Source organism: Heterodontus francisci, chromosome 4 (assembly GCF_036365525.1).
Source record: "Heterodontus francisci isolate sHetFra1 chromosome 4, sHetFra1.hap1, whole genome shotgun sequence".
Lineage (NCBI taxonomy): Eukaryota > Metazoa > Chordata > Chondrichthyes > Heterodontiformes > Heterodontidae > Heterodontus > Heterodontus francisci.
Genome location: NC_090374.1, coordinates 152546653 through 152571323, shown reverse-complemented (window position 1 = coordinate 152571323; position 24671 = coordinate 152546653). Strand labels below are relative to the sequence as shown.

At 42.4% G+C, this 24671-nt stretch overlaps 1 protein-coding gene across 5 annotated transcripts in view; it reads left to right on the top strand.

The window, feature by feature from the left end:
- Positions 1 to 24397, top strand: part of LOC137369315 (uncharacterized) — a 265372-nt gene extending 240975 nt beyond the window's left edge. For 4 of the 5 annotated variants that reach the window (XM_068030360.1, XM_068030358.1, XM_068030361.1 and 1 more), the window contains 2 exons: positions 5285 to 5372; positions 23987 to 24397. In XM_068030360.1, coding sequence (XP_067886461.1) covers positions 5285 to 5372; positions 23987 to 24127 — 229 coding nt within the window. In that variant the 3' untranslated portion in view covers positions 24128 to 24397. The remainder of the gene's footprint in view (positions 1 to 5284; positions 5373 to 23986) is intronic. The other variant, XM_068030363.1, reaches the window with a different exon arrangement.
- Positions 24398 to 24671: the final 274 nt, after the last annotated feature.

Here is a 24671-nt window from a genome sequence, read left to right as displayed (position 1 = left end):
TATTGATGTATACCTGGTGTCACATATAGGCAGTCCAAGTAAGGAAGATAGGTTTTCCTGCCTAAAATACACTAGTGAACAAGTTGTGTTTTTACAATAATTTAACAGTTTCATGGTCACTTTTACTGTTAACCATCTTTTTATTTCCAGATTTTCTTTTAGAACTGAATTTAGTCAAACTGCCACAGTGAGATTTCAACTCGCGTTCTCTGGATTATTAGTCCAAGCCTCTGAACTACTAGTTCAGTAACATAAGCAGGATTACTAGTGCAGTATTCAGGTCAAGCAAGATTAGAAGGTAGCAAAATAATCGGAAAAAGGTGGGAGATGGAATTGGCATGAATAGGGTTCAGTGCTTAGGCCTGCCAAGACATTCAGTAGGGGTTGCAGCTGTCAGAGATCAGGTAGCAGGGCCCATAGGACACTCGGCAGAGGAAGAGGAGAGGATAGCTGAGGAATGGGCTATGTAGCCCAAACAATGCCTAGCTGATGTTTGTGGGGGGTGGGGGGGAAGTTGCCATTGGCAGGGTAATGGGAGACTGACTGAGGAAGGGGCCTTACAAGGTCAGGAAGAAAGGCAGGCAGGCTGTAGGGTTGCCATGGAATCCACAGTATAGGTGGGCAGGTCTTCCACCTAGAACTTTCCAGAGGCAGGCAGTTCAGAATGGGATTGTAGGCCCCAGGGGGAAGATGGAACCTGAGGAATGATGGGCGTGGGTGGGGGAAAATTGCACAAGTGGGAGGCTCCAGATGTCCTGCTTTAAGTTTTACAAGATTGGTGTAAATTTATAGTTACAATTTGCTACTTAAATACTTTCCTCTACCAACATGGCTGACATGAGCCTCAGAGCCTTGGGCTGCTGCATGACACCACCAGTTGAAGAGTACCTGCAATTGCATGCAGCGTAGTAAACCCTGTAACCCAATTTTAGCTGGGGGTGTGGTGAGAGCATCGGTCTCGCCGTGTCTCACTGACATGAGGCCAGTGCCATTTTAACTCACAGGCCTCTTTTAAGGACACCAGGCCTGACAGAGTAGGGACTTAAGTTATATTAAGATTAGAGAAGCTTGGACTATTCTTCTTCGAGCAAAGAGATGCTCAAAATTATGAGAGATTTTGATAGTGTAATAAAGGAGAAACTGTTTGTGCCAGCAGAAGGGTTGGTAACCAGAGGATACATATTTAATATAGTTGAATAGTTGGCAAAAGAACCCAGAGACGAGAGAAGAATTTTACACAGCGAGTTGTTGTGATTGGGAATGGACTTTCTGAAAGGGTGGTAGAGCAGGTCCAGTAGTAACTTTCAAAAGGGCTTTGGATAAATAACTTGAAAAAGAAAAATTTTTAGGGTTATGAGGAAAGAGCAAGGAAGTGGGACTAATCGGATAGCCCTTTCAAAAAGCCAGCGCAGGCACTATGTGCCAAATGGCTGCCTTCTGTGCTGTATCATTCTAGGTACTCCTTCCCGAATCCAATATTAGTGACATGAGGTAGAAAGCAAGTGAGCACGTTGATGGTACCTAGCAGTCAGATAAGTAGATTTGAGGGCAGATAGGCGATTACAATCAGTGGAGGGTAGCCTCTGGCAAGGGAGGCTGTAGATTTTCTTGTGGGGCCTGGAGAAATATTCCTGCTTCTCCTGGCCAACAAGGAAACCTGTAAAGAGAAAAAAGAAATTAAATGACTAAATTTTTCAGCTCTCTTATGGACCGGTTGCTCCTTTCAAGACTAGGTTAAAATAGTATCATGGTCTGAATTACATCACCACACCTCCAACTTTTGCATGCCAACAAGGCACTCACCTGTCTGGGACAAGGGCCTCTCACACTGTACAATCTGGTGAGTTGGGTCCTGATCCAATTTTAATTACCCCCACACATCCTGTTATCCTTCAGCACAGGATGGGGAAAGGGTTTAATATTGGCCATCCTGGATAAAGTAACCGTTATTGCCTTGCCAGCTAGGGAGTTACTACATTTGGGCATCACCGGCATTCATTAAAAATTAAATTGGCCATCGCAGTGTCACCTACAAGTGTCAAGTATTTCAGGTAAACCTAAGGTGAAACTGTCATAGATGATGGGCACCTACTTTATTAAATGCATAAACAAATAAATTGTGCCAAAGAAAAGAACTTTTACATAGAATCACATAGAAGTACATAGAATCTAGAGCAAAGAAAGTGACCATTCAGCCCAACTAGTCTATGTCGCTGTTTATAAACAAGCCTCCTCCCACTCTAACTGCCTCTTTCGTTCCTGCCCCTCTGTCCCTCTATTACCTTCTTTAGTAGAGAGTCTATTTTATGGATTGATTCAAGTCCCTAAAATAATAGTGTATGCTGTTTGTATCCATATATCAGCAAAGCAGAAGTTTCAGTGTTCTGTGAAGGACTTACGCACTTTAGTTAGTGAAGTTTGGTTTTGATGTGTAAAAGCCATTTCAACAACAACTTATATTTATATAGTGCCTTTAATGTAATACAACGTTTCAAGGTGCTTCACAGGAACGTTATAAAACAAAGTATGACACTGAGCCTCAAAAGGAGATATTAGGTCAGATGATCTTGGTCAAAGAGGTAGGTTTTAAGGAGTGTGTTAAAGGAGGAAAGCAAGGTGGAGCGGTGTAGGGAGGGTATTCCAGAGCTTGGGGCCTAGGCAACTGAAGGTGTGGCCACTAATGGTGGAGCAATTAAAATCAGGGATGCACAAGAGTCCAGAATTAGAGGAGTGCAAATACCTTGGAGGGTTGTGGGACTGGAGAAGATTACAGAGATAGTTTGAAAACAAGAATGAAAATTTTAAAATCAAAATGTTGTTTGACTAGGAGCCAATGTAAGTCAGCGAGCACAAGAGTGATAGGGGAACAGAAAAGCCATTTCCTGCTCTACAAAGTTAGCTCACTTCATTTTGCACTTTATTGATGGCTCTGTCCTGGTTTATTGGAAATTACAGTTAACAGCAGCACTGTTTGAAAGTTGAGACTTATAAAAGTTATTGTCTGTTTTTTGTTTTGCTTAACCTCGTGAAGCTGTGCCAAAAATGGAAACAAAATTTGCACTCAATCATTAATTTCTCTCATTATCTCCCATGTCGGTCACCTGAAATCTGTCACAGCATATAGGAGAGTTGTGCAATCACTTGTAATCCCAGCATGTGAGTGCCAGGTGGAAGTAACAATTGCTGAAAGTAACATGAATGAATGATCGGTTCATCTAAACGGTATAAAACAGTAGCAGCCCTATCATCTATCATGAGTCTTTCTATGAGAAATAAACTGGACAGTTTGAAAGCCCAATCAAGCAGTGCTGGAGTAAGCCATTGGCTAATCATCCTCTTCCTTCCCGTAGATTAATGTGAAATTCCAGACAGCAGGATACAATTAGCACCTATTAGTCGGAAATACAAAAATCAAGCCCCTTAATTTCCTCTGCATCTTGCAGTGTGGTCTGCATCTTGTCGTGAGTTGCTGTGATCAAATGTACTTCATCAGACTAACTATTGAGACGAATGGGAGACAGCTTGAAGAACTCATGATTGTGTAGTTGCAGCATAAGACCAAAGACATAGTTGTCCCATGCTATCTTCCTGCCTGGATTAAAGTTGACAGTATGCCAGTTTGTTTTTATGCCCTCAGGATAAAAACAGACTATTGCATCTCATGCCTTATAAAAGCAGGATGATTTCTGCAGAAAACTACAGCGAGTGGAGGATGGTTCCATAATACAAATTATCTGTTTGAAATCAGTCCTAGTCACTTACTGCATTGGGGTCTCCAAGCGTGGTTGATGGGGGAAATTACCCAATCATCTCCATTCTGACTGGGAATAATGGTGTCACTATCTGTAGCCGTCTTTCAGATGAGGCCTTAAAGCGAAGCCCTGTCTGCCTTCCCAGCTGGTTGTAGAAGAGCCCAAGGCAGTATTCAAAGAACAGCAAAGCAGTCTCTCCATTGTCATGGCTAACAATTATCCCTCAACCAGTACCTTAAAAAAACAAAAGCAAAATACTGCAGATGCTGAAATTCTGAAACAAAAACTGCTGGAAATACTCAGCAGGTCTGGCAGTATCTGTGAAGAGAGAAGCAAAGTTAACGTTTCAGGTCTGATGAAAGGTCACAGACCCGAAACATTAACTTTGCTTTTCTCTCCGCAGATGCTGCCAGACCTTAAAAAAAAAATTATCTGGTCATGTTTTCATTGCTGATGTGGGAGCTTGCTATGCGCAAATTAACTCTTGTGTTTCCTACATTACAGCAGTGGCTACGCCTAAAACTAAGTACTTCATTGACTGTAAAGTGCTTAGAGATGACCTGAGGTCAGGAAAGGCGCTAGATAAATGCAGCCTCTTTTTATTATTATTCCAGATTTATCTAACACTAATCATTTGTATGAAAACATCAATGAACAAAAATATCCCACTTAGCCCATGTCTCTGGCACAGAAGATTGTGGGCTCTAAGTCTCATTCCAGAGACTTGAGCACATAATCTAGACTGACAGGTTAGTGCACTACTGAGTGAGAGCTGCTGTCTGAGGTACTGTTTCTCAAATTAGACATTAATGTGACATGTATTGTAGGAAATGCTTACAATTTAACAGTGGCTGTACTACAGAAGTACTTTATTGGCTGTAAAGCACTTTGGGACGTCCTGATATGGGTATTTTTACTGTAATAAAGGCAGGTATAGGGTAAATGTTACTGATTTGAGTTCCTGATGAAGAACCTAGCTCGCACAAGAGATGTTGGGATTTCAGATATGAAGGTCAATAACCACTGTGGAACTTTTAAGTTCGTAATGGCGGATCTCAATAATATCCCTGCCCAAATTACCACCGTGTGCTGCTAGTGAATGTAATAATGTGTAATCTGTTCAGAGTGTGTTCTGCTCTACATGATGCTGAAATAGAGTTGCCAATTCTGGTTGGATGTGTTCTGGGAGATTTCATCACTTGACCAGCTAATTCCATATGTCCCACCTCCTCGCTCCTGCCATTGGTCACCCGGCTTGTCCACCTTCGTGATGCACCATCTTCCCTATCAGTTGGGAAGCAAACAAATGCCAATTGAACAATTCTTGATTTAGTCAACAGCCTTTATTCCCATTTCCAATTTTTGTAAATGCCCCTATGATTTTTCTCCAAGTTGCTTGCAGCAGGAGATTAATATTGAATTCCTGGAGACTGCCAGACAGTCTAAAAGGGTTGGCATTTTTATGCTGAAAGTGAAGTTAAATTGTACACATTTCTTAGTTTTTGTATAATTATAATAATCTTATTTTGCAGAAATGCCGGCCAGGAAAAGCTTTTGTGCTGTTTCGGAAATGGATCTAGAAACTGCATTGGTATTGATCTGAATAACGTGATATTAAAGGTATTCAAATTACATGAAACAGTAGAGAGGGACTAACTCATGTACCTTCCCACATTGCACATACGTGTCATCTGCTGTCAGAAGAATGCAAGATACTCAGCAAACCTAGTATTTCTAAGTGTTTCTTGGAAGTTTAACTGTCGGCTCAGTTGGGAGCATGCTTACCACTGAGTCAGCGGGTTGCAGGTTCATATCCCATTTGGGGAATTGACCACACAATCTAGACTGCCACTCCTGTCCATTTGTATGGGAGTGCTTCATTGTTCATGTTGCAGTCCCTAAGATGAGACCTAAAACTGGGAACCTCATTGTCTATTCTGATGGATGTTAAAGATCCAAGGAAGAGGAGTTGGGAGTTTTCCTGGTGTCTGGCTAGCATTTCACCCTCAAGGAATACCACCCAAAAATGCCAGGCTATTCATCTAAATACTGCCTTTGGGGTCCTGCTTTGCACAACATGGCTACTGCATGATTGTTTGCATAACAGAAGGAACTGTACATGAAAGTAATTTGAGACATTTCTTAGTGATGTGATGAACACCAGTATTTGGGTAATTCTTAGGACCACTGAGATTTGCTAAAAGTACAGTGATCACGTTTCTACTTTAGTGAAATACAAACCAAGATCATTCATTTAAATACATATGATGGCAAAATTTATCCTGACAATAATTTTAGAGGAAAAATGGCATTAAAAATGATGATGTTGCCTTTTAATCCATGATTCAGGATTCTTTAGAAAATCTATGTAATATAAAAAGTTATTAGCAAATCTCAACAAAAGATTTCTTTAAAATTTTTATATGTCTAGTTCCCACCACCCCGGGGAGAAGTGGCGTAGCCTGGAGCAAGCGGCCGAGGTGGGGGGCGGGGGGAAGCGGTGATTAAAGCGGGGATGACTGGAGGGAGCGGGGTACTGTTCTGGGGAATGGAGGCGGCAATCGCGGCTATTGAGGGGTGAGGACGTCATTGCGTGGTGATGTCAGCACGCGCATTCGTGCTGGCAAATGTTCACGTGCACTGATGACGTCTGCGATCGCTCTGCGCATGCTCTGCGTTGTCAGGAGTCACTCTGTATATTATGTTAATAGATGCCATGCTAGACAAGCAATGGCTAACTTTTAAAGAATTAATACATAATTTGCAACAAACATACATTCCTTTTAAGGTACAAAAACCCCACAGAAAAAGTGGTCCAACCATGGCTAACAAGAGGAATTAAAGATAGTATTAGATCAAAGGAAGAGGCTTATAATATTACCAAAAGTAGTAAACGTGAGGATTGGGAGGATTTTAGAATTCAGCAAAGGAGGACCAAGAAATTGTTAAGGAAAGAAAAAAGAGACTATGAGAATAGATGAGCAGAGGCATAAAAATAGATTGTAAACGTTTCCATAGGTAAGTAAAAAGGAAGAGATTAGTGGAGGTAACCGTGGCCCATTAGAGGCAGAGACGGATGAAATTATAATGTGGAATAAGGAAATGGCAGAGACATGAAACAAATAATTTGTATCTGTCTTTACAGCAGAAGACACACAATATATTCCAGAAATAATTGGAAACCAAGGGTCTAGCAAATATGAGAAACTTAAAGAAATCAGTATTATTAAAGAAATAGTACTGGAGATATTAATGCAACTAAATGGTGACAAATCCTCTGGACTTGATGACCTGCATCCTAGGGTTTTAAAAGAGGTAGCTACAGTAATAGTGGATGCATTGGTTTTTATTTTCCAGAATTCCTTAGATTCTAGAACAGGTTGAGTGAGTGGGCAAGAACATGGCAGATGGAATGCAATGTGGCAAATTGTGAAGTTATCCACTTTGGTAGGAAAAATAAAAAAGCAGAATATTTTTTGAATGGTGAGAGACAGAGAAATGTTTGCATTCAGAGGGTATCCTTGTACATGAATCACAGAAAGTTAACCTGCAGGTACAGCAAGCAATTAGGAAGGCAAGTGGTATGTTAGATTTTGTTACAAAGGGATTGGAGTGTAAGAGTAAAGAAGTCTTAACTACAATTATACTTGGCATCAGTGAGGCCACACCTGGAGTACTGTGTGCAATTTTGGTCTCTGTATCTAAGGAAGGACATACTTTCCCTAGTAGGAATACAACGAAGGTTCATTAGACAGGTACCTGGGATGAGAGGACTGTGCTATGAGGAGAGACTGAGTAGACTAGGCCCATATTACCTGGCATTTAGAAAAATGAGAGGTGACCTAATTGAAACATATAAAATTCTTAAGGTGCCTCATGGGGTAGATGCTGAGAAAATGTTTCCTTTGACTGGGGAATTTAGAACACAGGGGTCACAGTCTCAGAATAAGGGGTCAGCCATTTAGGACTGAGATGAGGAGAAATTTCTTCACTCAAAGGGTTGTGAGTCTTTTGAATTCTCTGCCCCAGAGACACGTGGATGCTCAGTCATTGAGTATCTTCAAGACAGAGGTTGATAGACTTTTGGGTACTATGGGAATTAAGGGATACAGGGATAGTGCGGAAAGTGTAACTGAGGTAGAGGATCAACCATGATCTTGTTGAATGGGAGAGCAAGCTCGAAGGGCCAAATGATCTGTTCCTGCTCCTATTTCTGATCTTACTTTAACAGTATGAACTAGTACACAGTAATCCTGAAGATGTAAAGCTGCCTTCAGCAAGATACAAACTATATAAAAGGATACACTGATTCCAAAATATAGTAAAGACCAATGTAGAAAACAAAGATATAGCCAGTGCTCCTTTATACCAGTGTTTGAGGATTAATATACTATAGAGGTCTCAAGAAATGCAAAATGCTATATAAAGTTGGTATAAGTGCAGTTCCCAGTCACAGTTGACCATATATATTTAAACTGCAACAAATTAAGTATCGGGGTCTTTCACAGCCATCTTTGGATGTTACTTCCTTTAAAAAGTGTAAGAGTGCTGGATACTCTAGTGTTGCATCATATGTAACCATGGTCTGTTGGAGCTTGCTTGATTGCCCCAAGGAGTTAAGGAGGGATTTACCAAAATTCTTCTTCAAATTGGCCAGTGTGTCTTGTCTCTCCCCAAAGACTGGTGATTGAGGAGGTAGTGCCTGAGGTTGCTGTGTCTAAAGGATAGAGTGACATTAATGGGCCTGAGGTCTTTTGCCAACTTTCCTATGGTACATTTGTACTCAATTGGTTAATAAAAGTGGTTCATTTTGGTGAAAGGAATAAGGAAGCCAAATTCCTTGGAAGCTAAGAAACTATATAGGATAAAGGAGCAAAGAGATCTGGGAATACCATTACGTAAATTATTATAGAATTATAATATTACAGCGCAGTACAGGCCCTTCGGCCCTCGATGTTGCGCCGACCTGTGAAACCATCTGACCTACACTATTCCCTTTTCATCCATAATTAGAATTAGAATTATTCCCTTTTCATCCATAATTAGAATTAGAATTAGAAATCTCGAAGACTATCAACACAAGTTGATAAGGCCATAATGAGTGCAGGCAAAATACTGGCATTCTTTTCTAGAGGAATAGAGTGCAAAAGCACAGCAATAATGTTGCATTTTTAGAGCCTTTAGTTAGACCACACTTGGAGTACTGTGTACCGTTCTGGTCGCCATCCTACAAAAAGGATGTTGAAGCCCTGGAGAATGATTTACAAGGATGTTGGCAGAATAGAGAGGATGCAACTATCAGGCAAGATTAAGCAGGCTGGGACTCTTATTTTTGAAATCTACAAACGTCACCTGTTTGGAATTTATTTCTTTAGATAAGGACTTGTGGATGAAGCCTTTATCCAGTAGTGCATTAGAAACTACAGCACAGAAACAGGCCATTCAGCCCAACTGGTCTATTGCCAGTTAATTAAACCTCAAATTAGGCTATTAAACTCTGCAACTTACCATAGAGTAAATGCAATGGTTTCAGTGTAATGAAAATTATATCTTCTGTTGAAAGTGGGGGTGGGGGCAGGGTGAAGGTGAGACCTGACAGAGCAGAGGTGATAATTCTGGAGATGCACCCAATCTTGAAAAGCTGGGGCTGATTTTGTTAGTATAACAACAACAACTTGCATTTATATAGCACCTTCATTGTAGGAAAATGTCCCAAGGTGCTTCACTGGAGCGTTGTCAAATACAATTTGACACTGAGTCACATAAGGGGATATTAGGGCAGATGACCAAAAGCTTGGTCAAAGAGGTAGGTTTTAAGAAGCATCTTAAAGGATGAAAGAGAGCTAGAGAGGCAGAGGGGTTTAAGGAGGAACTTTCAGAGCTTAGGGTCTCGGCAATTGAAGGCATGGCCACCAATGGTGAGTGCTTAAAATTAGTCCAGAATTAGAGGAGTGTAGATATCTTGAAGGGTTAGAGGGCTGGAGAAAGTTAGAGATAAGGAGAGGGTGGGCCATGGAGGGATTTGAAAACAAGAATGGGAATTTCAAAATGGATGCATTGCTCAACATAGATTGCAGGATGATTTGCTGAACATATATAAAAATATGAAGGGATGGGATAGGATATATAGAGCGGGATCTACCCAGAAGGGAGCAAGTCCTGACGCAGGGGGCTTTTCCGGTGGCCAGCACACTCGGGTGGGAGGTGGGACTTCCCCCCGCATATTGCCAAGAGGAGGCAGTCAAAACCGGCAGGTGGAAGAGGCAGCCAATTAAGGAAGGCGGGTGGCCCTTCCATGCTTCCAGCCCAGTCAGTGACTGACTCTGCAGCTTCGGCAGCACCACCAAGAGAGGTGGTCGCCGCTGAGGCAACAAGGGAAACGCGAGGGCGCGACTCCTTCGCAGGGGTAGCAGAGAATTTTTATTTGCGGGGACCAAGAAGGCAAGCCCTGGCAATTAGATGGGAAACCCCTCCAGCGGCAGCATGGGGGTGGCTTTGCTGCTGGCAGCCCCCTTTTTGGGCCAAGGAGCCTCCGGCTCTGTTGATAACCCCCCAGGAGGGGTGCCTCCTTGCAGCTGATGGCCTCCCCATGCAGTGGGGGGGCAGCTCCAGCGCCGGTAAAATGCGGCCCGTGAAAATGGCCCTTAATTGGGCCTATGATTATCTAAGTTGACCACGGCTGTCCCCGCCACTGGGCAACTTCCCTGGTGGCGGGACTGCGTCGGGGGCATTTTAACGGTTCCCCCTAACTCCTACCTTGCCACCCCACGGTTGGTAAGATTCTGCCCATAGATACAGAATGAAATATATTTTCAATGGAAATGAAAATCAGGTGGGTTCTACAATGGATGGGCAATCCGCTCCACCAGATCTGACCTGGTGGTGAAGGCCAAAATTTACTGCAATGATTCCAGGGATTGAAGGGTCTAGAATGATACAAGATTAAAAGTAGCTGGAGGATTTCACTGACAATTGTGTTTTTGTAGAATGCATGACCAGAGTTAGTGACTCAAGCAGAGACCCAACATTTAAGAACAGGTTAGTTAGGTAGTTGAGATGAGCTTCCGACCACATATCTGCACCATCACTAAGACCACCTACTTCTAGCTCTGTAACTTTGCCCGACTCTACCCCTGCCTCTGCAGAAACCCTCATTATTGCCTTTAAAACCTCTAGACTTGACGGTTCCTGGCCCTCATGGTTGCCCTCCCACATTCTAACATCTGTAAACTTGAGGTCATCCAAAACTCTGCTGCCCATGTCCTTACTTGCGCCAAGTTCCATTCACCCATCACCCCTGTGCCTGCTGACCTACACTGGCTCCCGGTCAAGCAACACTTCCATTTTAAAACTCTTTGTTTTCAAGTCCCTCCATGTCTTCGCCCTCTCCCAATCTGTGTAATCTTCTCCAGCTCCACAATCCTCTGAGATATCTGCACTCTGGGGAGATGGTGACATAGTGGTAATGTCACTGGACTAGTAATCCAGAGCCCCAGGCTAATGCCCTGGGAACATGGGTTCAAATCTCATGGCAGCTGGTGGAATTTAAATTCAGTTAGTTAATAAAAAATCTGGAATTGCAAGTTATTCTCCATAATGGTGCCATGAAACTATTGTCGACACCACTCCTTCAGTCATACATTTAACCTGCTAATCTGTTTATCTCTATATCAATTGGTGAGTGGCTCAGGTAACAATCCAGAGATGATTATTTCTGAGGTTCTGCTTTTTAAATTAAAATATTAATTAATTAACTAAAATATGTATTTAAAGAATACATTTGGTTTCTTGTTAATCATAAGGCATGAGCAAAAGAAAATGAAGCAGATGGTACTTTCTAGTGGAGTGATGTTGGTGTGATGGGGAAAGCACTGAATGGATTGTCCTCGGGATCAGTGCTGGAGCCATCATGTTCCTAATCTACGTTAACAAAATGGATTCAGAAATCCAATGCTAACTGATAAATTCATAGATGATACTGAAGTTTAGTGGGTGGAGGGTAGAGTGGAAGGGAGAAATTGAAATGGAGAAAGTAGCCAGAGACTAGATAGAGTAGACAGGAAGAATCTGTTTCCCCGAGCGGAGCGGTCAATTACCAGGGGGCATAGATTTAAGGTGATTGGTAGAAGGATTAGAGGGGACATCAGGAAAACCTTTTTCACCCAGAGGGTGATGGGTGTCTGGAATTCACTGCCAGGAACAGTGGAGGCAGAAACCCTCAGCTCTTTTAAAAGGTACCTGGACATGCAGCTGATGTACTGTAACCTGCAAGGCTACAGACCAGGTGCTGGAAGGTGGGATTAGATTGGGCGGCTGGATTTTTTGGCCGGTGCAGATACAATGGGTTGAATGGCCTCTTTCTGTGCCTTAATTTTTCTATGGTTCTATAGACCTACAAAAAGAGTTTGATAAAAAGCTGTCAATGGGCAATTGGGTGACATGAAATTCATTGAAGAGTAGTGCAAGGTGCTGTATGTTAGAAGGAAAAATAGACATCATAGGCAGAATTTTATGGGTCCCCCTGAGACAGGTTCAGAGGCGGGACGGCCCATAGAATTGCAACAGGGAGAGGCAGAGAGCCCGTTGCCTCCCTGTCACAACACATTTTTGTCTGGGCCAGGATCGGCAGACTGCCCAGAGGCCAGTTGAGGCCCTCAAATGGCCTATTAACAACCACTTAAGGGCTAAGGGTCTCTCCCCACTGCTGCTGGGATTTAACCCTGTGGGCTTGGGGATGTTGCAGGCTGGAGGGGGTGGTGCCCTCATCTGGGCAAACTGTGACCCATGGAGGGTCACTGCTGGGAAAACCTGCACCATCCTGGAGCCCCCCCCCCCCCCCTCCCCCGCACTAAACCCCCCAACCGCAACGCACCCCCTTTCCGGGGCCTTCTGGACATGCCCTGGCAACCCCACCTCACCTACCTTGGGTCTGGGCTCCAGCACTGGGCCTGGGTCTAAAGCCTCTGCAGTACTGGCAGTGGCTGCTGATCCGGGTGGCGCTTCCGATACTGCTGAGCTACCAGCACTGTTAATTGGCCTGGTGCTGTAGAATCGCTCTTGGGGGGTGGGGCTAAGGAATCCCCCCCCCCCATCATTTCAGCCCAATGCCGGGAACCCCACCATGGGTACGAAATCCAGCTCCATAACTGAACTGTGAATGGTGCAGAAGTAGTTAAAAGGTGAACTGGGAAGGAATCCGGAGTGGTGAGTAGAACTGTCAACCTATTCTGGAGTAACAAGTAAAGTGAATGGAACAGTAACTTATATTGCTAGATCAGTTGACTGTAAGTCAGACAACAGCATTTTAAAACTGTATAATGCTCTGATTTAGCCTGCACCTCAAGTGCCGTGTTCACTTTTGGTTAGCAAAATGTTGCTGGAGGTGGTGCAGAGAAGAGCCAAGAGTCTGATCCCTGGTGTCAACGGACTGTTACATAAAAGGATGGGAAGCCACAGCTCTTTAGCCTTGAAAGGAGGCAACTGATATTAAATGGCGTCAGCAAGGGTACTTCAACCATAACGTTTATTCACAATATTCACATAACGTACCCACAAGGTGGATATATAGAAACTGTTGAAAGGGAAACTGAAGACAAATGTCAGAAATAGCATCCTCCGAATACTGATCAAACTTAAATTGATTCTTTGAGAGGAGGCAGTGGAGGTGTAAACCTTATTCTGTCCTTCAAGGGGCAGTTAGATAACATGAGGGGTAAGGGAATGTAAATAAGCACATAAGAAATAAGAGGAGGAGTAGACCATATGACCCCTCGAGCCTGCTCCACCATTCAGTATGATTATGGCTGATTTTCAGCCTCAACTCCACATTCTCATCCACTCCTCATATCCCTGGATTCCCTGAAAGACCAACAATCTGTCTATCTCAGCTTTAAATATATTCAATGATGGAACAACTACAACCCTTTGGGGCACAGTCCTCTGAGTGAAGAAATTTCTCCTCATCTCAGTCCTAAATGATTGTCTCTTTAAACTGAGACAATGTCCCCATGTTCTAGATTCCCCAGCCAGGGGAAACAACCTCTGTGTCTACCCTGTTAGGTCCCTTCAGAATCTTGTATGTTTCAATTAGATCACTTCTCATTCTTATAAACTCTAGAGAGGATAGGCTCAATTTACTCAGCCTCTCATCATAGGAAAGCCCTCTCATCCCAGGAACCAATCTAATGAATCTCTGCTGTACCGCCTCTGAGGCAAATATATCCTTCCTTAGATATGGAGACCAAAACTCTGCACAGTACTCCAGGTGTGGTCTCACCAAAGCCCTAGATGATTGTAGGAAGACTTCCTTATTCTTGTACTCCAATCCCCTTGCAATAAAGGCCAGCATGCCATTTGTCTTCCTAATTGTTTGCTGTACCTGCATGCTAACTTTGTGTACCTTGTATGAGCATGCCCAAGTCTCTCTCAACAGCAAGATGTAGGAGGTTCATACCTTTTAAAAATTATTCTGTTTTTCTATTGTTACGACCAAAATGAATAACCTCACATATTATACTCCAAATGCCACTTTGTCACCCACTCACTTAACCTGTCTATATCTCTTTGCAGCCTCTTTGTGTTCTCGCAGTTTACATTCCCACCTAGCTTTGAATCATCAGCAAACTTAGATACATTACTCTGTCTGTTCATCTAAGCAATTAATATATACTGTAAACAGCTGAGGCCCCAGCACTGATCCTGCAGCACTCTACTAGTTACAGCCTACCAAATTGAAATGCCTGTTTATCTCTACTCTTTGCTTCCTGTCTGTTAACTAATCCTTCAGCCATTGCTAATATATTACCCCCAACTCTGAGCCTTTATCTTGCATTTTAACCTTTTGTGTGACATCTTATCAAACGCTTTTTGGAAATCCAAGTATACCAGATCTATTGTTCCTCCTTTATCTATCCTATGAGTTGCATCCTCAAAAAACTCTTAATAAATTTGTCAAATACGATTTCCCTTTTGTAAAATCATGGTGACTCTGTAGATCATACAATGATTTTCTAATTGAATTGTGAAGACTTCCTTAATAATAGATTCCAGCATTTTCCTGATGACTGATATCAGGCTAACTGGCCTGTAGGTCCCAGTTTTCTCTCTCCCTCCTTTCTTGAATAGAGGTGTTAAATTCGCTTCTGATCTATTGGGACCATTCTAGAATCTGGGAAATTTTGGAAAGTCATAACCAGTGCATCCACTATCTCTGCATCTGCCTCTATTAGAACCCTGGCATGTCGACCATCGGGTCCTCAGGATTTGTCGGCTTTTAATCCCTTAAATTTCTCCAATACTTTTTCTGTGTTGGTATTAATTTAAGTTCCTCACTTTCATTAGCCCCTTGGTTACCCTGTTTTTCTGAGATGTAATTTGTCCTCTACTGGGAAGACAGAAAGGGCTAAATTTTCAATGCACGGTGGTGAGGTGGGATCAGAGGCGGGCGGGCCAGCAATTTTGTGATGGCTTCCTGACGTGGTATCTGTGGCTCAGTGGGTAATCCTATTGCCTTCAAAACAAAAGGACATGACTTCAAGCCCCGCTTCAGAGACCTGAGTACATAATTGAGGCTGACCTTTCAATACTAAGGGAGCACCACACTGTCAAAGATGGTGTTTTTCAGACAAGGTGTGTGCCCTCTCAGGTGGATGTAAAAGATCTCATGGCGCCATCTAAAGAAGAGCAGGAGAATTCTCCCCTTTGTCCTGGCCATTATTTATCCCTCAACCAACATGGCTAAAACAGACTGTACAGTAATTTTCTCATTGTTGTTTGTAGTGTCTTGCTGTGCACAAATTGGCTGCCGAGCTTTTGCCATTACAACTGTGACTATACTTCAGAAGTACTTAATTGGCTGCAAATCGTTTGGTACCTCCTAAAGTTGTGAAAGGCAATATAGATATACAAATCTTCCTTTTGGATGATAAAGTTCTGAAAATTTTTATTAAAATCAATTATTCAAAAGAAAATCAAGTTGTATTCATGATATGCACAGAATGTTTGACTTCACTAGCCCAGTGCTGTCATTGGAGGGGGTTTTAACGTTTACAAGATGGATGGGGACATAGAAACTAAAACTGGTTGGAGAGGATTGCACACTATTAGTAGAATGTACCTTATTTTTGTACCATTTAAGTTAATGAAAGGAAAATTAAGACTGTAATCTAGCCCAGTGTTTGTACTCTTTAAGCAGTGCCACATTAGGTCCATTGGCATATATGTAAACAAAAACACCATTATAGATAGGACATCATTTATGCTAATGTTTCCAAACTACAACTGAATTAATTTAAAAGGCAAAATGCCAACTGCACAAACATACCAGAATTAATCTACATGAGTTTATGAATATTAATTTCATTGTGCTTCAGCTTCAAATTCAACAGAAGCTGTGACTCTAGGCTAGTGCCACATGCTCAAAAATAGAGCTCTACCTACGTTTCTGTCCTGTGATGACCACATTTTCTAGCATTTTACTAGTTAACTCTTTCCTTGATTACTACTTCCTATGCTGAATGTTAGTCACTGTTATAATGTAATAAACACAGCAGTCAGTTTGCACCCAGCAAGATCCCACAAACAGCAATGAAATAAATTACCAGATCATCTGTTTTAGTGATCTCAATTAAAGGATAAATATTGGCCAGGACATTTTTAACTCACTATCAGCTTTCTGTTTTCTCTTTGATTGTTATTTTTCTTTTTCCCTTCTAGTCCCAGTCTGCAGCAGTGCACTGTTACAATGAGTTCTCTCTCAACATAGCAAAAGGATATTTCTATAATGTAACTCGCATCTTTTGTGAACTGAAATCTGCAACATTTTGCATGACGTGAATGAGATAGGGTGCTACAGGAGTAATAGCCACTCATACACCGTAGTCTGTGCAGACCTTGCATTACACTCTCCCCTTTGCTCCCAAAAGACAGGAAATATCCTGTTGTCAGAAAATTTGGTTGAGGCTAAAACTAAGAGTTGAATTTATTTACAATTGAGATAATTACACAGAAGTAGAAGTCACAGGCAGCAAGTAACTAGTAGTAAATTACTTGACTTGCAATATAGTTAAGCTATTCCTGAGGCACTATTTGTGCCTCATTTTTGTAAATTGTAAGAGCTTCTACAATTATTCTAAAAATACTATTCCAAAATCTTTTAACACAAGTTCTTATTGTATGTGATGATTCCATTTCCTCCACACCCCATCCACAATTCCATCTTCAATGTTTCAAGAAATTTTGCTGTTACAGGAGCTTCATTAAAATATTGGAATGATACAGAAATGATGATATAGTGCCTCTTGCATCATTTTATGGCTTTTGTGCTAGTACAGGAACAGATCATAATCAAGCCCATATCTCCTGACCACCCAGGTTTACTAAACAATAAGCTGCTGGTGAAAGTTCAAATAACGGTGCACAGTAAGAAGTTAGTTTGTGGTTTTCAGGACATTTCCCAATCTTCTGCCGCAACTTCTGTGGGAGATTGGTGTAAATGACTAAAACCAACCAGTTCTCTGGGGGAGTTTAGTCAGTTTTCCACCGAAGTTATGGCAGCAGATGGAGAGAACTTTCGCAGAATTTCTCAGCACTTGTGCTTTACACATACAAAGGCGGGGAGACCCCCACCTCTGCCTTTTCATGTCCCACTCCACCCCTCCCCGGAGTGATCCTCTGCTCTTTTTGAATCAAAGTCCTTGGAGGTGGGATTCCCTGTCCCTTTAAAGACTTGAAAGGGATGGGGATCCCACCTCCAAGAGCGGCTGGCAACTCAGCAGTTCCACTGGGAGTGGTGGCCATTGCTAGTACTGCAGATGCCTCGGACCCAGGCCCAGCGGTGGAACCCCAGAACAGAGGTAGGTGAGGTGGGGTCGCTGAGGCCAGTCCAGAAGACCCCAGTGAGGAAGTGTGGGGGTGGTGGTCATGCAGTCCAGGGAGAGGGAGTCCTGAGGGTAAAGTTGTTACTGGTGGGGGTCTTCCGTGGGTCACAAATTACCCATGAAGGAGGGACTCCCCCCAAGCCTGCAGGGAGGGCATCTCGTTTTACAAGGCATCCTCCCCGCATGGCTGAGGCCCCCCCGCTGCTGTAAGATCCCAGCGGCGGCAGGTTGAAGCCCTTAATTGGCTGTTGATAGATCATTTAAGGGCCTTAATTGGCCTCTGGGCGGGAAGGCCACCGTCTGCCTGTCCCACTCTTGGGAAGATCGCTGGGTAATGGTCCTGCCACCCGTTGTGAAACTATATGCCCCTGCCCACCCGTCGCCTCTCACCTCGCCACAGGGCGCCTCACAAAATCCCAGCCTTCATTTCTTTGATGTGAACATGAGTCCCTTAACAGGAACATGAATCCTTTGACGATTGTAAAGCAAGCAGAATCTTAACATCTGTGGTTACAATGGGATGGAGGTTTTGGGTCTGAAGGATGGTCTGTCTAATCATATGGCAATAAGGCTCTCGATGTTTCATGGCAATTAAAATATTCCAGATCCATGGGCCGATAAAATGGGACCCTAGAGAAATACAGTTCTGTGGCTTACAGTGGAATTAGTGTGTTATACCTCATGGACAGTAGTAATATGGACACAGAAGTGGCAGAGTGACAGAAAACAAAGAGTAGTGCTTCATGGATGTTTTTCAGGCTGGAGGAAGGTTTGTAGTCGAGTTTCCCCAGGGATCAGTGTTGGGACCCTTGCTTTTCCTGATATTTATTAATGACCTAGACCTTGGTGTACAGGGCACAATTTCAAAGTTTGTGGATGATACAAAACTTGGAAGTATTGTGAACTGTGAGGATAGTGTAAAACTTAAAAAGGACATAGACTAGTTGGTGGACAGGTGGCAGATGAAGTTCAGTGCAGAGAAATGTGAAGTGATTCATTTTGGTAAGAACATGAAGAGACAATATAAAATAAAGGGTACAATTCTAAAGGGGGTGCAACAGCGGAGGGACCTGGAGGGATATGTGCATAAGTCATTGAAGGTGGCAGAATAGGTTGTGATAGTGGTTAATAAAGCATACAGTATCCTGGGCTTTATTAATAGGGGCATAGAGTACAAGAGCAAGGAGGTTATGTTGAACTTGTATAAGACACCAGTTTGGCCTCAGCTGGAGTATTGTGTCCAGCTCTGGACGCCGCACTTTAGGAAAGATGTGAAGGTTTTGGAGAGAGTGCAGAAAAGATTCACGAGAATAGTTCCAGGGATGAGGAATTTCAGTTATGGAGATAGATTGGAGAAGTTGGAACTGTTTCCCTTGGAGAAGAGAAGGCTGAGAGGAGATTTGATAGAGGTATTCAAAGTCATATGGGTTCTGGACAAAATAGATAGGGAGAAACTGTTCCCACTCATGAAAGCATCGAGAATGAGAGGGCACAGATTTTAAAATAATTGGTTTTAAAAAAAAGCAAAAACGACATGAGGAAAAGCTTTTTCATGCAGTGAGTGGTTAAGATCAGGAATGCATTGCCTGAGAGTGTGGTGGAGGCAGGTTCAATTGAAGCATTCGAAAGGGAATTAGACAGTTAAATGAACAGGAAGAATGTGCAGTGGTATGGGAGAAGACAGGGGAATGGCACTAAATGAATTTCTCATTCGGAGAGCCAGTGCAGACATGATGGGCCGAATGGCCTCCTTCTGCATTGTAACAGTTCTGTGATGAGCAGTCAACATGTAGCAGATGGTCATTAACACCTTAAGGACACTCTCTTCAATCAGAGAGCTGTTGCCTTGACTAATGCTTCATTAAAGATTCCTATGGCAATGAGACAGAAATTGTGCTAGATATTCGGACCATGTGCGAGACCTAGCAGAAGCTCTGGGTGCCAGGATGGGACGGTCTAATGGTCGCCGAGAAAAGGCAACCAACTAGTGGATAGGAGGAGGAAGCATGTTAGGCTACTGAAGGACCGGCAGGAAAGGAAGAACAGGCCCAATCAGATCCAGACAAATGGTGAACATTTAAAGAAAATTTCATGATTCTCAACGAATATGCATTCCATTGAGAAATAAAAACTCCTCTGGAAAAGTGATCTACCTGTGGCTTAATAAAGAGGTTAAGGATAGGATTAGATGAAAAGAGGAGGCTTATATTGTTGCCAAGAAGAGTGGTAAGCATGAGCATTGGGAGAATTTTAGATACCAGCAGAGGATGATGAAAAAATTGATAAAGAGGGACAAAATAGAATTTAAGTGTAAACTAGCAAGAAATATAAAAACAAATTGTAAGATCTTCTACAATTATGTAAAAAAGAGAGTAGCAAAAGTAAATATGAGTCCCTTAGAGGCTGAGACAGGAGAAATTATAATGGAGAATAAGGAAATGGCAGAGTCGTTAAACAAATATTTTGTGTGTCTTCACCATAGAAGACTCAAAAAATACCAGAAATAGTGGGGAACCGAGGGTCTAATGAGAGTGAGGAACTTAAAAGTAATTAATATTAGTAAAGAAAAGGTACTGAAGAAATCAACGGGGCTAAAAGCTGGCAAATCTCTGGACCCGATTGCTAACGTCCCAGAGTTCTAAAAGAGGTAGCTGCAGAGATAGTGGATGCATTGATGGTGATCTTCCAAAATTCCCTAGATTCTGGAACAGTCCCAGTGGATTGGAAGGTAGAAAAAGTAGCACTGCCATTCAAGAAAGGAGGGAGAGAGAAAACAAGGACCTACAGGTCAGTTAGCCTGACACCAGTCATCAGGAAAATGCTGGAATCTATTATTAAGGAAGTCTTCACAATTCAATTAGAGCAATCTTAGAGGGCCGAGGCAGGGTTGCTCCCTGCCTTCCCGCCCGTTGCCGATCTAAAATTCAGCCCATCAGTCGTGGGGAAAATGCTAGCATCTATTATTAAGAAAGTTGTAACAGAATATCATAATATGATTAGGCATAGCCAAAATGAAAAGGGAATTGTGTTTGACAAATCTGCTAGAGTTTTTTGAGGATGTAACTAGCAAGATAGATAAAGGAGAACAAGCGAAGGTAGTGCATTTGGTTTTTCAAAAAGCAGTCAATAAAGTGCCACACAAAAGGTTGTTACACAAGATAAGGGGTGATGGGATTGGGGGTATAGATAATAGAGGATTAGTTAAAGGATAGAAAACAGAGTAGGAATAAACGGGTCAACTTCAGGATGTTACTAGTGGGATGCCACAAGGATCACAATATTAATGACTTAGATGAAGGGATCAAGTGTAATGTATCCAAGTTTGCTGATGATACACAGCTAGGTGGGAATGTAAGCTGAGAAGGACACAAGATCTACAAAGGAATATAGACAGGTTAAATGAGTGGCAAGGGAAGTTTAATGTGGGTAAATGTGAGGTTATTCACTTTAGTAGGAAGAATAGAAAAACAGAATTTTTTTTTAAATGCTGAGAAGCTATTAAATGTTGGTGTTTAGAGCGATGTGGGTGTCCTTTTGAATGAAATACAAAGTTAACATGCAGGTACAGCCAGCAATAAGTTAGGCAAATGGAATATTGGCCTTTTTTGCAAAGGGGGTTTGAGTACAGGGAGGAAGGAAGTCTTACTGCAATTGTACAGGGCTCTGTTGAGAACACACCTGGAGAACTGTATTATTTTGGTCACCGTATGTAAGGAAGGGTATACCTGCCTTAGAGGGTCATCCTATGAAGAGTTTAGAAGAATGAAATGTGATTTCATTAAAACATATAAGATTGAGAGGGCTTGTCAGGGTAGATGCTGAGAGGCTGCTTCTCCTGGCTGGAGCATCTAGATCTAGGGCATCATAGTCTCAGGACTGAGATAAGTAGATATCTTTGGAATCTCTACACCACATGGCTGTGGATGCTTAGTTGTTGAGGATATTCAAGGCGGAGATCGATAGATTTTTGGAAGCAAAGGGAATCGAGGGATATGGAGATCGGGCAGGCAAGTGGATTTGAGGTTGAAAATCAGCCACAAGCTAGTTGAATGGCGGAGCAGACTCAAGGGGCAGGATGGTCTACACCTACTCCTATTTCTTATGTTATGACGTGGCAGGCCAAGAAAGGAGATTTGGCCAAAGTGAAATTTACCAAATATATTAGCTGGAAAGGGAGGGAAGAGAAAAAAAGACACTTGCTCCACAGTGACAATCAGTGGTCGGAGCCTGCAACTGATGCCGACTCAAAGCAATTTGGAAGGAAGAAATCGGTAGAATGTAGAGAGTGAAAGAAGAAGGAAATTGCATTTGTATAGTGCCTTTCACAACCTGAAGTGGTATTTTTGAAGTGTAGTCAGTGCTGTAATGTAGAGAAACGCAACAACCAGTTGGCACACAAGATTCCTCGAACAGTAATCAGATAAGCAAGTAGATCATTTGTTTTAGTGATATTAGTTGAGCGATAAATATTGGCTAGGACACCAGGAAAACTCCCCTGCTCCTCTTCAAAACATTGCCCTGGAATCCTTTACGTCTGGTTATGATTTAACAACTCATCAAAAAGACAGCACCTCCAAATGTCCAGCACTCCTTTAGTACTGTACCGATGTGTCAACTGGATTATGCACTCAAGTCGTTGCAGAGGGACTTGAACCCACAATCTGAGTCAGGCTATAGTGTTACCACTGACCCAAGGACACCTTACAGTAATGTAGTGTTATGGAATGTCAAGTCCTACTTAAAAACATGACAGGTGCCGTAGGAGAAAGGTTCTGAACAAACCTAACAACTGGGCGTGGACATATTTAAAATGGGAAATCCCAGAGGGTGATGTTTACATAGGAATTTTCAGTGGAAGACTGAAATTAATAATATTTAAGTTGGTGACTAGCTATACATGTGAGCCTGCCGAGACAAAGATTCTAATTTTGCAAAACAGAATATTGGGAACATAAACCTTCCTCCCCTGTACCCATTGTCTGGCCAATCAGTAACACAGTGGACCTGACGCTATGGTTCCAGTGGCAGAGCTGCTGAGGTATTGTATGTGACTGCATCCAAATGAGCTCACCTTGTATGACAGCACAACATCAGCTTATTTAAATACATTTGTGGCGTTCTGGACATGTAGCATCAGACTTGCTGTGAGTGCCATGCGATTGGGGGATGAATATCGAACACCAGCAGCTATTCAAGGGCTCTTTGCTGCCCCACTGAAGCAGCATAAGTTTTAAAGACCCCTTTTGCAAATTGGCCATTATAGCCAAAGAAATACATGAAAAGGTCTGAGTGGTCCTACTACACAGAGAGGCTCATGCAGGGGGACATGCATCCCAGTTGGATTATGGGGATAACCCCAAATTTAAATAGAATCCATGATTTAATGAGCCTTGTGTGCTAGGCAGTTCCCATCCACGTTGGAGTGCACTGAGCATATCAGGTATGGAGCAGGCCTCTGACACTTTGAACTTCTTGAACCTACTATCTGAGCCCCATGTGTCAGCACCCAAAGCTGCATTCCTGTGCCAACCCATTCTTTTTTTTTTAGATTAGAGATACAGCACTGAAACAGGCCCTTCGGCCCACCGAGTCTGTGCCGAACATCAACCACCCATTTATACTAATCCTACACTAATCCCATATTCCTACCAAACATCCCCACCTGTCCCTATATTTCCCTACCACCTACCTATACTAGTGACAATTTATAATGGCCAATTTACCCATCAACCTGCAAGTCTTTTGGCTTGTGGGAGGAAACCGGAGCACCCGGAGAAAACCCACGCAGACACAGGGAGAACTTGCAAACTCCACACAGGCAGTACCCGGAATCGAAATTTTCTTGCGTTTATTTTTATGATTTGGCATTGAGCTTATGTAACAAAACCACTGATCAGAAATTGAAACACAGACATCAGTATTGAATGAAAATTCGTGTGGTTCAGGAATCATGCACATGAATCTATGTGGCTGAATTCCCTATAGAATAAAGCTATCAATCCCACACTCTCAGAAGGGAGTATATCAGTGCTGCATTATTAATGCCCATAGGAACAGGAATAGGCAATTCAACACCTTGAGCCTGTTCCACAATTTAGTTGGATCATGGCTGATCTATACCTCAACCTCATTAACCCGCCTTTGCTCCATATCTCTTGATACTCTCACCAAACAAAAATCTATCGATCTCAGTCTTGAGAGGTTCAATTGACCCATAATCCACAGCATTTTGGGGAGAGAATTACCCCATTTGTATCCCACGCTACTTTAAAGTGTGACTCGGTGAATTTACCCTTGTGTATTTTTTTTTCTTAATTCTTTTCCTATGATTGAAATGTCTGATCTCTTTTTATTCAGACAGCTGTTGGATATTTGCTAAATCATTACTGCTGGGATTTGGACCCTCCCAGTCAAAGCTTGGAATACAAATGGCTCCCTGTCTCCCGGCCTGCTGAAGATCCCAAAATTAAGTTCACAGCATGTTCCTGCAAAACTTAGTGCTCTCCATCAACTACTGTCGAAATCACTGATATTCAACACATCATCAGTCAAAGATCTATATGATCAGTGAGTCAACGAACAACAGTGCAAACCTGGTAACATCACTGCTGTGGTAGGGTACAATTGTGTCATAATTCAGCGTGTGATTTTATCAGTATTGTACTCACACGATGCATCAAATGTTTTGTTTTTGCTTTTGAAGGACAGCAGGAAAACAGTTACAATGTCTTCAATTTACTGTAGAAAATATCTATTAAAATAGTTTTGACCCTCATAACTTCAGAGTCAGTAGTGAATCTTTTAAACTAAATGTAAAGACATCAAAAGAATAATTTTCCAACTTCACTCTCCTGCCAGGGTGCCTTGCCACCCACCATTGCTTATTGCGAAGCTGGGCATGTACTGCACACTGTTTTCCAACCAGCAATTCTTGATACATGCTACTAGCAAGTAAAACTTGGAAATGACCCCATTAACATGTACTAGGTACATTAGATTGGGTAATTTTACAGCATTGCTTAAGGATGCATATGCATAACGA